Source organism: Merops nubicus, unplaced genomic scaffold (assembly GCF_000691845.1).
Source record: "Merops nubicus isolate BGI_N331 unplaced genomic scaffold, ASM69184v1 scaffold15482, whole genome shotgun sequence".
In the NCBI taxonomy this organism is placed as follows: domain Eukaryota; kingdom Metazoa; phylum Chordata; class Aves; order Coraciiformes; family Meropidae; genus Merops; species Merops nubicus.
Genome location: NW_008591688.1, coordinates 1 through 15,668, shown reverse-complemented (window position 1 = coordinate 15,668; position 15,668 = coordinate 1). Strand labels below are relative to the sequence as shown.

At 39.9% G+C, this 15,668-nt stretch overlaps 1 protein-coding gene across 1 annotated transcript; it reads left to right on the top strand.

Annotated features, from left to right (window-relative positions):
* Positions 1 to 919: 919 nt before the first annotated feature.
* Positions 920 to 9,945, top strand: DCUN1D1 (DCN1, defective in cullin neddylation 1, domain containing 1). Its single transcript, XM_008950356.1, has 6 exons — positions 920 to 1,130; positions 2,431 to 2,599; positions 3,192 to 3,322; positions 7,517 to 7,599; positions 7,840 to 7,936; positions 9,448 to 9,945. The coding sequence occupies exons 1-6, from the start codon at positions 956 to 958 to the stop codon at positions 9,525 to 9,527; spliced, it is 735 nt and encodes a 244-aa protein (XP_008948604.1). The 5' UTR covers positions 920 to 955; the 3' UTR covers positions 9,528 to 9,945.
* The last annotated feature ends 5,723 nt before the right edge of the window (positions 9,946 to 15,668 follow it).

The following is a 15,668-nucleotide window of genomic DNA, read 5'->3' as shown; positions in this document are numbered from 1 at the left end:
GCAGGAGGCCTGAAATGCCAGAGCTCTCACCTTGGCTACTCACTCCCCTGCCCACCTCTGGCAAAATTTCCTACTCGTTTTTTTTTTTTTTTTTAGCTTCAGTTGCTGCACCTGTGAAATGGAGACAATGCCTCCTCACTGCAATGGTTTGCAAATTATGTAGCTGGAGTTGAGCACCTTCAGAGGAAAAAAAAATAAAAAGCAAAAAGAATGTTTTAAACTATTTCAGAGTGTAGCTCGCTGAAATGGATGACCCAGCCTAGAGCCTGGCTACCATCAGGAGGCACATCAGGGATCCTGCTCCTGGCAGCCTGGGCTTACCACTCGCCCTGCACTAGCTGCTGTGTCTTAGCTGGGTCAGCTGGGACTGGTTGGCTGCCAGCCTTGAGTTCTGTGCTGGTAGGATGTTCAACAGCCTGTTCTGCTCAGTTCATCTAGCCAATATTTTGATAGTCATGGGCTTTATTTGGGTGCCCCAATTGCCCTTTCTTGGTAGGTGTGGCATTCTTCTATTAAGAGGAGAATGTTTTTTTAATTGGTTTAAATAGAAGAGTGTCCCAGCTTACAGCTCCATATGAATTTGCTCTGCCCTTAAGCTCTCTCTCCAAATATGCAATAAGAATGTCCATTTTTTTTATATCTGTGATTGCTTTGCCTGTGTGATTTTTGTGATGATTTAACTAGGCTTTGTTACAATGTAAAGTACGTAGACTGAAGGTAAGTTTACATTTAAATCTGTATAGATGTATGTATATGTGTTGGTTTGAGTGTCTAACTGCCACATCAGTTAGAGGAAGTCTAATTGTTTGGGAAAATGATAAAAGATACTGATTAAAAAAAAAATTAACAGTACTAATTTATTTTTTTTCCCCACTAAAGCATTTCTAGTTACAGTGTTGTCTGTTTTTACTAGAACAAGTTGAAATCCTCACAGAAGGATAAAGTGCGTCAGTTCATGGTCTTCACACAGTCTAGTGAAAAGACAGCAGTGAGTTGTCTTTCTCAAAATGACTGGAAGTTAGATGTTGCAACAGACAACTTCTTCCAAAATCCTGAACTTTATATACGAGAGAGTGTTAAAGGATCATTGGACAGAAAGAAGTTAGAACAACTATATAACAGATACAAAGGTGAGTACCCGGAATTTTAAAGCTTTGGATTTTTTCCTAGTTTTTTGTTTTTTTCCTAGTTTTATGTATGTGCTCTCAGTGACAGTGTCTCATTGCAGCTGTGCCCCTGTGCTTGGAAATCTGAACTGAGTTGTTAGCTTTGTTTTTCTATTACTAATCAGGTTAGAAGGGGAATATATGCAGACTTCTGCTTCACAAGGATTACACACGGTTGCTTTATGTGCTCCAAATATGTATACATTTATACAAGATCAGGGTCTGGCACTGGAATTGTGTGTACAGTGAATAACTGTCATAATTAACATGGATTTTAGGTGATTGTTTTGGGGAAAGCACATTATTGAGGACTCCTGACAAAGTGAAAGGTTGCACTCAAGGATGGATTCTAGCTTAGTTTTTATTCACCTTTTGCCTACTACCAGATAGAACAGAGCAGAAAAGAAAACAAAATCTCTTTATCGATTGCCAGTGTTTAGCTCATGATATCCTACCACAAACAGTAAAGTGGATTCTGTAGAGTAGAAAAAATTCTGTTTTAGTACTTTTAAAATAAAAACAAGTGTAAAAGAGAGTGCTACGTTTTCTGTCAGTTTTCATGTGCATGCATAATCCAAATACCATTTCCCTGAAGTCTTTATTGGCTTATGTTAGTAGATCTTTGTTAGTGTGCTTGAAATATGAGCACCTCACTTCCAGACCAGATGTTGATTCCTTCGTGCAAAGAGGAGTGTGCCTGGCTGACTTGAAATCGGTGGTGGGGCAACGTAACTTTCCTCTTGGAGCTTACCATGTCCAGTCTCATGCATGCTGGTGATGCCAGAAAATGCATAAAACTCACCTTAACTTAGGAGTTTCTGGGAGATTTGATGATTGTGTTGGTACAGCTTGCAAATGGACACTGCAGAATTGTTTATGATGGTACACAGATCAGCAGTCTCACCAAAGATGCCAATAATTAAGTGTGCTGGTGGGAAAGGGCTGCTGTTCTCTGTATGGAATGAGTCAGAGGATCCTGCATATTATTAGGCAGAAAACAAATGTTTGTGGTGCTTTTGTCTCTCAATGAAAATAACATAAGCTTCATTGTGTGGGAGACATTATTGTAGTAACTGCTTCAATTGTTAAAGCTTAACCATTGAAAATACTGATTTTTTTTTGTTGTTTTAAAAATATTCACTTTTAAGGGCTGATCCCCAAACTGGCTTTTTTGAAAATGTTTCCTTATCTTATATACACTTGTTGAATAAATGAGCTTTTTCAAAAATCTGTTTTTCTTGATAAGTATTTTCATATCCCAAAGATCCTCAAGATGAAAACAAAATTGGTATAGATGGTATACAGCAGTTTTGTGATGATCTAGCTCTTGACCCAGCCAGCATTACTGTACTCATCATTGCGTGGAAATTCCGAGCTGCTACGCAGTGTGAATTTTCAAAGCTGGAATTCATGGATGGAATGACAGAGCTAGGGTAAGTGTGCAGTAAGTATTAGACACTGATGGCGTAATCCAGTGTCAGAAGCTGGAAGGTAGAGTGAAACAGCCCTGTACTGGGAAATTCACATTCTCAGTGGCCTTTCAGACTTCATAGAATTTTTGGAGTCTAGCATCACTCGTCTGCCTCTGTAAAAATGCGTCTGCTGCCTACGTGATATATGCTTAGTGGCCAAAAAAAGGGAGGCGACCTTGAGTGCTACTTGCGAGTATTTCAGTTAGCTGCTATAGAGCTACTCGGGTGGGTAAAGCAAGGGTGTGGGTCTGCAGTCCAGCATACCAGGGTTTTCTCTGCCTCATGAGAATGTGGTAGTCTTTATCACAGTTTTCTAAAAATCTTGTGGATTATTGAATCTGATGTATCAGCTAGTATGTGCAAATGGCAGTGTGAAAAAATAACAAAGAAATGAAATTGTTGTGTAGGTGCAGACTAATCAAAGGTTTAGTGAATTTTGTTTTGATAATCATGCTGTGTTCCACAAAAACTTTATAAATTCTTGTTTAAGTTATAATGCATATTTTACGTCAGAATGAATAATACATAGGTAAACGTGCTCTTTAAAATGCAGATGTGACAGCATAGAAAAACTGAAGGCCCAGATTCCTAAAATGGAACAAGAATTAAAAGAGCCAGGAAGATTTAAGGATTTTTATCAGTTTACTTTCAACTTTGCAAAGAATCCGGGACAGAAAGGTTTAGGTATGTATTCCTAATCTTAATCATTTGTTCATAAATATGAGAAGTGACCAATTAAAGCAGTAAGTGAAAGTGTTACTGTGATCCAGTGAGTTTGAAAGATAACCACCCTTGGGATAAAAACCACCTCTCTGTTGTGAAAGATAGATGTCAGCTTGAGGTGTTCACATTGATAGAAATACCTGCATCATTAATATAGACTACAAAGTTTTATGAGTGTTTATTCTTTCACCGTGTGCAATTCTCAGTAAGCACAATGGGTTATGGTCTTACTTTAAAGGCATGATTGTACCACTTAGAATTTGCAGCACTGAACAGATTAATTAAATTTTCATTTTTAGGGTAAATTTAAGCTATAAAACCAATTTCTGTGTCAGTACACTTGTACAGCCTCTTGTTAACACGAAAACCACTTTAAAATGTCTTGGCAAAATACAGTTGGAATATTATGAATAAATTGCTATATCCTAGGCTTGATGCCTGCTCTTGTGCTGTTGCTTATAGGTGCCTACCTCCAGGCCTCCTTTTTTTTTCTCAGCTCACTGAATTTGGTTGTTTTGTTTTGTTTTTTTTTTGGTTGTTGTTATTTCAGAGCACTTTGGCTGATTGTGCTTTTGATTAGTGTAACAGGTGAAGTGGAAGAATAAATTATTAAAAATAATGACAGAACAGCATAGTTCTGATGGTGCCAAGTGAACAAACTGTAGATTTGTCTAGTCAAATCATCAAAAATGAGGAGACAAAAATGTCTTTCAAGCAGCAATGTGAACCAACCAGAACGCGTATTCATTTAGATACTGTGTAGCTGAGCTATCAGCCATCACTAGTGTTTCATGACTCTCTGTTAACTACTTAAGTTAACTTTTCTACTTTTGAGAAGAAATAAAATACTGAAAGGCCAATTAGTCCTTCCTTGGCAGCTTTTGAATTTTTTTTTTTTCTTGGTAGTGAAAATCCTTTGAACTGACTGCCACTGACCAGCTTTGCATTCCTGTGCTGTGAAGAGATGAACATTCTCCTTTCGTCTTTTACACGAAAACCAACTTCTGACTTAAAATGAATATTGAAAAATAAGTAGTTAAGCAAAATATTATTTTTATTTTAAGCTTCTACAACAAGAACGTAGACAGTGACTGAATTGTGAGAAGGTAGAAGTTAGGTTATGGAGAGTGTCAGTGTGGAATCAGTTCTGCAGCATGAACTAGTGCAGGGTTTGCTTCGGCATTTTTATGGTTACCGTTGTGTCATTTGTATGGGGTTTCTAGATCGTTAAACAGCTTTACACAACACTGAGTATTTTGCAGAATCCCTGTAGGATGGTAAAAGTTAAATGACAAATTACAATGATTTTGTAATGACATGATAATTTTTAATTAATTTTCCCTTATTTTCTTATCCATATATAAGTATAAGGAAAACTTCTGAACTGCCCCACTCCCTCACCATCCTATATAGAAATGAAACTTTTGTGTATCCCAGATGAACAGACCAGTAAAAATGATTTACCAGAAAAACTTAAGTCCCTTGCTTTACTTTTCTTTCATCTTAAAGCTTCTTTGTGCAGGTTAAGCTCTATCAGTGACAAAACCAAGTATCGTTTCTCAGATCAATGTGGCATATATATAAGAGATGGTTGGGTTTTTTTATTGTTGTTTTTGTCTGTTTTTAGATCTGGATCTGAAAGTAATGTAGAACCAAGCTTAGAATCTGGGTGCTTAGCAGTCCTTTTGGTGCCAATAAATACACAGTTCTAGGCATGAATTTATGATAGAGCAGAATAATTCTGGAAACCCTGAAGCAAAAGAACAGTTGGAATACAGTGCTGAGAAATAAGAGCTGCTAGTTAGGCAATTAATTTTGGAGTGTCTAAATAACTGCTTGTAGGAACTTGCAAATTGTTTCTAATGTATATTGGTCTCTAAACTTCCAAACATTGTGTAGTAGTTGAGGCACAGTTCTGGGAATGCGGTTCCTCTGGTTAATTCCTTTCTGCCCTGTATGTACAGTGGATGTCTTAAAAGTTCTTGTGATATTTGCATATCATTTAAGAATACCTTGTAGCTGATGTTCATCTCAAACATTGCTTCTCTTGTGTCTTCCTGGATAAAATCCAGAATGCAGCATATATTTTGAGCCTTTTGTATCTACTCCATGAGGACATTCCTGAGCATTCTTTCACTTCCTTATGTAAACCTGAAATTACATCTTTAACTTCCAATTTTGTGATTTCGCAAAATTTGTTTTAAAGGAGCTAGTTTGTCCTAAGGCATTATGTCTTTGTGCTTTACATGTTTGAACTCACATAATGAGTTTGAGGTTGCAGCATCCTGAGATTTGTTTTGTAAAGAGTAATCTCAAAATTGCATAAGCATTTTGTTTATAGTGTTTTTTAAGAAACCTCTGTGAATATGCAGGGATTTGATAACCTTGCATTTTTTTGTGTGCCTGATATTCATGCATCACAAGTACCTAAAACTTTTGTTTCCTAATCTGTTTCCTTGAGGAACTGATCAGCTTCATCTGAAGTTTGTATCTATTAATTTTTGGAAAAACAGTGGCTTTAGCTGAGAGGTGAAGTGTGTATTTTTTTGTGTCTGAATCTTCTGTTAGAAAGACATACCTACCTAGTCTTTGCACTCTTGAGTAAGCTGTCATTTTCACATACAGCTTATTTACTGAGTGGTGACTTCTGCTTCATTTCTCTCTGGTTCTCAAAACTCAAACTTGCACATTTGTCTGAAATCACACCCCTGTGCTGTTGCTGGAAAATCCTTCACAAATTTTATTCTTTTCTTGGGTAAGGAAGCATTATAATGTGAATGTACTGTTCGAGAAGAACCTCTAATATCAAAAATACTAAACAATTCAGGAACTGCCCCCTTTGCTGTCTGTTTTCCCTCCAGCAGCAGTGCCGAGTTCATGCTTTGTTTCGCGATTGATTCCACCTCAAAGATCCATCTCCCTGGTTTTTAAAATAGCTTGGGCAGCTGGGGGAAGGGATTGAGTTTCTTGGGTTGGCAGGTTTTTTCTTTTTCTTTTTTCTTCCTGAGGTGCAGTTGATCATGTGCTTCTTCTCTCTGCTCTCAAAAGGGGATCGTCTACAGAAAAAATTTGCTAGACTGCAGAATATTCAAGAGCTTTGGTTAAAAAAGAGGTCACTTACCTAGGTAGTCTTTTAGGGTTCCTGTATGTGTTTGGTGCTGGATACTGACTTCAGTAAGATTCCAGAGTTCGTAGTGTTTTGTTACACACAGGAGAGGTCCTTGGTGTCGTTTGGAGATCACGCTCGGTGCAGAGTGAGAACTCTGAGCCAGAGCTTCATCAGCTAGCAGGGTACTGTGTGCCACTAATAAACAGTGAGTGCATGTCAGTTCAGCCTTTGGCAAGTACCGGGCAGGCGAGTTGGGGTTTTTCCCTCCACGCTCAACTAACCAGTCTCTTTTTCTAACTGCTACACCATCGCAGCACCCACTGCTGACAGCAGCACGCACTTGCCTGACAGGCAGGTTGGTCTTGTTCCTGAACTGTGTCAGGTCAGGTTTCTCAGTTCTCCTGAGAAACAAGATGAAAAACAAACAAAAAACCCCCCAACCTATCGACAGAACACCCCAAACCACCACTATCACAAAACCCAAACTCAACCCAACCAAAAAAAGACCAACAACTAACAAACCGGCCATCTGCTTGTACAGTACTTAAAGATTTTTTCTGAAAAGGAAACCCGATGGCAGAAATGAACACATGGCAAAAACCGTGTTACAAAGGTTGCTCTAAAAGCCAAATCGTAAAAAGCTACTTTTAGGCAAATTGTATTTTATGCTTTTAAAAAGATGAAAGCAGATCTTCCTACGAAATACTCTAGATTTTCTTTTCAATAGCATTCCTAAGACAAAAATATTTTACTGAATTTTAAGTATTATTAGCAAAAGGCATATGACAAATTGTGTGTTTTGAATATTTTAGATATTACTTTGGGCAATTTTCAGTTCTACATTCAAGTGATAGTATCAAAATCTATACAACATTTGTGTAACATTTTATTTATGGTTGCCTTTTTGTAAAGGATCCACGAGTGTATTTACATTAGATGAATCTTTTCACCTTTATGAATATATGGTTCATCTTAGTGTTAGATACATGTGGAGGTTATATGTTTGAAATGTATATCTCTAAAAGTAATATATTTTAATATTACAGATTTAGAAATGGCCATTGCCTACTGGAATTTAGTACTTAATGGAAGATTTAAATTTCTAGACTTGTGGAACAAATTTTTGTTGGTAAGTTTTAATCTTTACATAAACTGGACTGCAGTATTATCGAAACGTGGAAGATAAATTTTTAAATTGAGTAGGTGAAATAGACTGTTCTGACCCAGATCCTGCACTTCCTAGTGTGTACAAGGGAAATATGTTTTGGGGCTATGGATGTGTCCAAGACAGTACAATTGAATGGATATAAAGGGGATTTAATATTTTTTTTTTTTTTTTTAAACATAAATTTTCCACCCCTCTAAACAGGAACATCATAAAAGATCAATTCCAAAGGATACCTGGAACCTTCTTCTAGACTTTAGTACAATGATAGCAGATGATATGTCTAACTATGATGAGGAAGGTAAACATTTCCATTTTCTTTCATTAACTTCTAACTGTGTTTTATGCTACATTTATTGTTGTGTAACTGCTTTGGCACAGCTTTCTAATAACGGCCTACTCAGAATATCACTGGTGACCTAAAGTTCAGTCTGAGCTACTTTAAGGCATATTGTTATTGTCATGCTTGTTGCTAGAGTTTTAGAAGAGAACTGCTGAAACTTCCAGCAATCTATTTTCTTTTTTTATTCTGTCTGAGCTCAAACACTAATTCATTCTTCTCAAGACAAGCCCTAATATTTGTCCATGTGAAAACCTACAGGTTCTCTGTCAGCACAGTTCTTGGCATCTTCAGTTCAGTAACTGATTCCTGATGGCCTGTATGTTTCTTTGTAGGTCCTCTGGTTATTGCATTTCTTAGCTGAGACCTTTTTTATAAGTTTGGTTGCTTCAGTTGATGTGAAGATTGAATATTTAGCAATAGGAAAGTGAAGCTGGCAGTGTACAGGGATTGCTAAGCATAAGTTATACCCTACCAAATGTGTTTCTTGCAAACGTGTAAAGATCTTTCCTCTTCCAGTCTGTGTGTAGCCAAGGACAGCCAATTACCTTTGGTCATGGGTGGCAGATCCGTTCTGTGAGTGGAGGAAACTCTAACTTTCTGATACTTCCAGAGCAGAGGGGAGCAAACTTCTGTAACTTTATTTAATAATTATGGATGGTTCTCATTCCCTTACCATTGAGCAGATGTCCTGCTGCCCACTGTAAATCAATGTCATGTAGAAAGATGAAAGGCAGAAAGCATGTTTTATTGATTTGGAATAAAAATACTTTAAGGGTGGGCGTGGGAAACAACTCAGCCCTCAGTTATTTTTAACCTTGACATGACCATCATGACTGGGGACTTCTGGGATATGGCTGCCCATAATAGGTAAAATATTGATACACGTTTTAACTACCCCTTGCTAAGGAGCAGGGAGGAGCATACCCAGTGTCACAGCAGCCTCCCAGAGCACGGCGCTGCATTGGTGGCTCTCGGGGTGCATGCTGCAGTTTCCAGGTGTGGCTGAGGGTGATTCAGACATTGCCTCCGTGCAGAGTGCAGCTGTGAGCAGCGAGTGCTGTGGCACGTTACGGCACGCAGCCGCTTCCAGCACAGGCTGCTGCATCCCCTACTCAGCACTTCCAAAGCAGTTACTGCCATGCTGGAGATCGAATTCTGGTGCCAAGACCAGGACACTTTTAAGCTAGAATTTTTGTTGGTTTGTTTTTTTTTTTTTCACCTTTTTTTTTTGACCAGGAATATAAAGCAAGTATGACCCTTGAAAAGGATTTGCATTAAGCTGGGTTTGAAAGAAGCCGAAATCTTTAACCAGCTGTTGTAATTTGATTTTCTTGCTTGAAATGTAATTTTTCCTTGCAACTATGCCTAGTTTACTGGAAATTAAATAACTTGTTTAGATCTGAAGCTGTAGCAAGAATGCCTTGTTAAACTGAGTTCTTACGTTTTGGTCTTTTTTTTTTTTCTTTCAGGAGCATGGCCAGTTCTTATTGATGACTTTGTGGAATTTGCACGCCCTCAAATTGCTGGGACAAAAAGTACGACAGTCTAGCACTAAAGGACCCTTCTAGAGTGTACATAGTCTGTACAAATACCTGAAATGGAAAATTGCACAGTCAATTTCTGCTGGCTGGACTGAACTGAACATCAATCCTCACAATATGGCTGAGGGTTGAGACAAACCTTTAAGGATACATCTTGGACCATATCGTATTTCATTCTTCTACTGGTGGTTTGGGCTTTTCTTCTAGTCTGGACCACTCTTGCCTGTTAAGATTCCAACATTGTGGATTTCATCATGGATTTTGGTTTGGCTTTTTATTTTTTGGTTTTCTTTTTGTTTGATGGACCCACCCTAGTTTCATCTCCCATAAGTCCTAGAAGCTTTATAATTATTTTGAGGTTTCTGGTTTCACATAAAGCACAATGCTGTTCATCATCAGACAACTGAATTATACAGATCAACATCAAAACACTTTTTAAAAGAATCCTTAAATATACACTTGGGGCTAGTTGCAAAGACTATTGATAGCACTTCCTGTAAGAGTGATATATTTAAGTGTACTGCGTCTGATATTTTTTTTCATTTCTGGAAAAGTACAGGTATCGTCGAAGTGAATTTGAGTCTCAGTAAAAACAAGTACAGAAATAAGCAAGGAAACCCGAGGTTGTGGATACTGGGGTATCTAGGTGCCTATCTGAATGGTTTGGTTGTACCTCAGCTGGCTGTGAGGACAGTTGGAGTACGACACAACTGCTGCGCACTTCAAGCGCCCGTGTGTAACGTTATCGTCAGCCTTCAGCGCGCGTCGTCGAGATAAGCTGTGTGCGTCATGCTAGAACCTAATATTCTCTAGGTTATTATCTAAGAAGTCAGATTTTGTTACAGTTTTGAAATGCTTCTCTGTCTGTCAATGAAAGATTTTTTTCATTTCTGTGGAAATCTAAAACTTGAATATACTGAATTTGTGTCTTAAGTGTTTGCTACACAATACAGTATTTTAAATCGAGAGGTGTAATTTTTATGGTTGAGGTATGATGGAAGAAATGGCCCTGTTGTACAAGAAGCTGGCGAGTTTGATGTGAATCTGGGTTTTGAAACCATTATCCTGAGAAGTAACTTAAATCTTTATAACATAGAGGTACTGCCATTATGGATGACACCCATTTTTTAAATTATTTTGTTGAGTTTTCCTTAAATTGACATATCACTGTGGTTGCCAAATACAGAAATCAAGAGTAAAGCTTTCCATACCAAGCACAGATCAGATCTAAAATACTACACTGGCTTTGTTTGCTTAAATTATTTTGTTGATCATCACTACTTCTTATCGTCTTACTGCATTTAACTAAATCAAAAGTTCATTTTGTTCAAAACAAGTTTTATCAGATGGAATTCTTCTTTGTTTTTAATATTACAAGAGCTCTTCAGCTGCTTCTCTGCTTTACATGGTCTTTTACTCCTCAGTTACTTGTGAAGAGATCTGATAAGTGCTACTCTGTAAAACAGGCTGGAAAATACGAAGCTCCTGGAGAAAATAACGTCTAGTTACAAGTAAGGATAGAGATTTAAGTCCATGCTCTAAATAGTCCCGTGATAAGGCCAGAATTATTTTTGAAATGAGTAATTGGTACTTGCACTAAACAGCAGAACACTTTTATGCAGATGCTAGAAGTATTTTAGGAAAAAATTGACTGCTAAACTGCTAAAATTTTTTACTTTGTGCTCTCTGAAGTTGCCCGTAAGGCGAGCTCCCTGTACAGCAGTGCCCTTTTAAGAAAATCCAGTTGTGCATTTCTTTTGAGAACACATTTCCACAAAAACATCGCAGACTTTCTCCAGCTACTGGAATTGGCTATGCCAAAAAATGTGTGTTTTGCTGCTTTCAGTATTTCCTTTCTCAATTTTGTGTAAATATAAATGGGGACTTGAAATTATGGGGTGGGAGGGCGAGTGGAGGAAAAGTTCTACAAGGTATCTACGTGTGCTGTTTTCTGTCTTGAGGGTTTTGGTACAGTTTCAGATTGATTAGTTCAAGTATGCTGTGTGTGGAGAGGAGAACTGACTTGCTTTTTATCCCAGTACAGACTTGTCCCTCAAAAAAAGTCTGGGGTTGGGTCGTGGCGCGGTGCCGGGGTGTTTTAAAGAATATTCCTTTTGAATACAAGATCTTTTCAACAAAATAGTGTTGTCATCAGTTTGGTACTACACGCTTATAATTACTGTGTAATTATAAAGAAATACATAAAACTTTGACTAATTATGTTGCAGAAAAGGCTTATTTGTGCTATAATGGCATCCTAAAAGTTTTTCAAAACGAGTGACTGAAGTTGGAAGAAACGTTGATTTAACAGGGTGTTGTTCTAAGGACAAAATTCCTGGTTACGGGGAATATTTTGTATGGAAACGTGCTCAGATGTGGCCATGTGTTTTTCCTTTATATATTTGTGTGGTTTTCTCTTTTTTTTTTTTTTTTTATTTAAGAATGCAGACAGTTGCTTACTTGGGTTGCTTTAATTCGTAAGTGCTTATGTCTTCAATTTGATCTCCCCTTAAATGGATCAGTTTAATTTTGCCAATTGTCAAGGGAAAAAAAAAAAGGCGAACATGAAGTTTGTAATCTGTTTTTATACATTAAATATGTACAAAATTAGAAGTGCCCTGATATAAAACACTTAAGATTATATTTAGTAAAAAAACATTTACATATCTCTGTAAATTCAAATGTAACTTCTTACAATCCCTCTCATTACCAACAGAGGCAATAAAGCTCCAGTGAAATTGCCATGCCTAAGTCTTCTCATGCCTTGTTTCAGTCCATTAGCTGTGAGACTTGTTTCTAGAATGTGCTTTTACGTGGTGGGGGTGGCGGGAATAGGGTTTGCTTGTCTTCAGCACAAAATACACTTCACGAGCAAGTCTTTTCTTTGGGGGGGGAGAGGGAGGAAGAGTCTAAGAACTGCTGCCACTTCTTGCCTGCTGCTAACTCAAAATGTTTACAAGTCCAAAATGGAGCTGATCTTTCCCAGGCATGCTGCATCGACATGAACTAGCAGGTGAAGGCAACACCACACAGTCTGTGTCTTAAATATGGTTGAAGACTACCATACAGCAGTGAAGGGACTCTTTTATTGAGCAACCTGTTAATAAGTAACTTATGACTTGCTTCAAAACTGTTTTACAATGAAATCCATACTGAGAAATCCGTATTTAAGAAAGATATAATTTTTTAAAAATGCATTTAATAAACTTTTGTCATTCACACTTTATTTAAATCATGTTGCCAGTAGATGTTTATTGGAGTATGGGACGCGGATGATGTCTGGTTTTTGACGCCGTGGGGCCACGCAGTGTGCTGAGCTCTCAGAAGGAGGCCACACCAGTGAATACGGGGTGAAATTATCATCTTGGCCCTATGAAATAGGCCTTAGCTGACTGGTTTAGTACTCACATATAGAATTTATACACATAAACAGTAAGAGTTTTGCTCCTGAATGTTTAAACAGCTACCTGAAACTCAAACCCAAAATCTGGACATTGGACGTGGTACAAGGATCAACACTCTGCTTCTGGACGTTCTTCAATTTTGTCTTCAGGTTCTCGAACAAAAACTGCCTAATTGTAATTTGCATGTTTTACATGAAAATACAAATGTTTCTTTTTCCAACTGAAATCTATGTCTTCAGAGTATAAAATATCAAGCCCTTCTTTGAAGAGTTCAAAGGACAAATGGCAGGAGGCAGAACAGTACCATCATCACCCCCAAAACCAGTCAGGGACAGGAGGCTGCCCTGGAAGCTGGTCGGCATGTGATGATGGAGCTGTGCAGGTGTGGGAGAGGACAAGGCTGTCACTGGGCAGCCAAGTGCTCACTTGGATACAGTGGAAAAACAGGAATTCAGCCCAACAAACTCCATGGCAGGCTCCGTGAGCTGGGCCAGCTGGCTGAGGAGACACCCCACCACTCCACCATGGGCGTTGGGTAGGTGTGCACACCCATCGAGATATGTGTGTTTATATGAATTGGGGTTGTGGGTGGGTGCTGCAGGGTGTCCTGGTGGGTTTTTTGTTGTTCTGGTTTTTTTTTTTGAGTGTGTTTAGGTTTTGTTTGTTTGCTTCCTTACTCGTGGACATCTCTGCAGTCAGAGGAAGGCAGCAAAGTGAGAGCAGAGGTGTGCTCTCTGGTGTCAGTGTTCTTGAGCATCTGTGACCTGTGTATGTACCTAGATTTATGGAGAAGGTACAGTATGTGCCCATCTGCAGGAAATCACAGAATGGCTCAGGGATCATCTAATCCAACCTTCCTGCCAGGGGCAGGGATGCCTCTCATCTGGACCAGGTTGCTCAAGGCCTCATCCAGCGTGGCCTGAACACCTCCAGGGAGAGGACATCCACAAGGTTTCTAGGCAATCTAGTCCAGAGTCTTGCCACCCTCCTACTGAAGAACTTCTTCCTAAGACCCAGTCTAAACCTACTCTCCTTCAGTTTGAAACCACTTTCTGTTGTCCTGGAGCTGGACACACTTGTGAAAAGTCTCTCTCCAGCCTTCCTGTAGGTTCCCTTCAGCTATTGGAAGGGAGTTATAAGGTCTCCCCCTAGAGTTTTCTCCAGGCTGAACAATCCCAGTGCCCTCAGCCTGTCCTCATAGCAGAGATGCTCCAGACCCTGGATCATCTTTGCGGCCTCCTCGGGACTCGTTCCAACAGATCTATGTCCCTTCTCTAGTGGGGACATGAGAACTGGACGCAATACTCCAATTGGGACTTCACAAGAGCAGAGTAAAAGGGGAGAATCACCTCTCTTGATCTGCTGGCCACACCCCTCTCAATGCATCCCAGGATGCAATTTGCCTTCTGGGCCACATGAGCACACTGCTGGTGTCACTCAACACCCCCAAATCCTTTTCAGGGCTACTCTCAACCAGCTCTGTACTCGGGTGGTAATTGTGCCTGGGATTGACCCAACCCAGGTGCAGGACCTTGGACTCGTTGAACCTCATGCAGTTTGCGCTGGTCCATTCCTCAAGCCTGTCAGGGTCCCTCTGCACAGGCTCTCTTCCCTCCAGTGAGCCCACTGCACCACAGAGCTTCGTGTCATCAGCACCCTTGCTGAGGGTGCACTCAGTGCCACCGTCCATGTCACTGACAAAGATGTTAAACAGCACTGGACCCAGAACAGACCCCTGAGGAACTCCACTGGTCACTGGGCTCCACCTGGACTTCAAGCCATCGAGGACAACTCTTTGAGTGTGGCCTTCTAGACAGGTCTTTATCCATCAAGTCCATGTCTCACCGTCTTAGAGACAAGGCTGTCACGCGGGACGGTGTCAAATGCCTTGCACAAGTCTAGAAAGGCATCTGCTGCCTTGCTCCTGAGGAAGCAGCCTTGCTTCCCGTTGAAAGCAGCAACATCGGAATAAACAAAAAAAATCCAATCTGTTAATGCATGGCTCCAGGGCTGGTGCCACCACCACAATTTGGGGTGTTTTTTTGCTAATAGGCTAGCCTATGTGTCACCAGAAATGCCGGTATCAATATATGCTGGAAAAGTTGCACAGTGAGCTGTAGGCAATCATCTAGGAGCCTCCTGGAGTGCCTTGGTGACAACTGTCTGAGGCAGGAAAGATGCCCTACTCGAGGGGATGCACTAGACCTGAGGGTCACAAATGCTAGTGAGCTCATCAGGGACGTCAAGACAGGAGGCAGCCTGGGCTGCAGAGACCATGCATTAGTGCAGTTCACAGTCCTATGGGGTATGAGGGAGACAAAAAGAAAAGTCAGGACCCTAAATTTTAGGAAAGCAAACCTCCAGCTCTTCAAGGAGTTAGACTCCCTGGGAAATAGTCTTTAGCGACAAGGGCGTGGAGCAGAGCTGGCAGATCCTTAAAGCGGCTTTTCATAGAGCACAAGAACTCTCAATTCCCAGCTGTAGGGAAGGCAAGACACCAGCAGGGCTGAGTCAAGACCTGCTGGGCAAACTAAAAGCCAAGATGAGACTGCACAAGCCATGGAAGCAGGGACAGGTATCCTGGGGAGAATACAGGGACATCATAAAGGAGACACAAAGGAAAACTCTCCTAGAAGAAATGCTAAGGCACATGGAGCACAGGAAGGTAATTCAGGAGAGTCAGCACGTCTTTCTTTACTGGGGCAAGTCCTGCCTGAACACTCTGGTGGCTTTCTATAATGAAGC

Coding starts and splice junctions, on each gene's coding strand:
- DCUN1D1 (XM_008950356.1), top strand. CDS start 956: ATGGTCTTCACACAGTCTAGTGAAAAGACAGCAGTGAGTTGTCTTTCT. Junction 3,323..7,516: donor TCCGGGACAGAAAGGTTTAG/GTATGTATTCCT, acceptor TTAATATTACAG/ATTTAGAAATGGCCATTGCC. Junction 7,937..9,447: donor GTCTAACTATGATGAGGAAG/GTAAACATTTCC, acceptor TTTTTCTTTCAG/GAGCATGGCCAGTTCTTATT.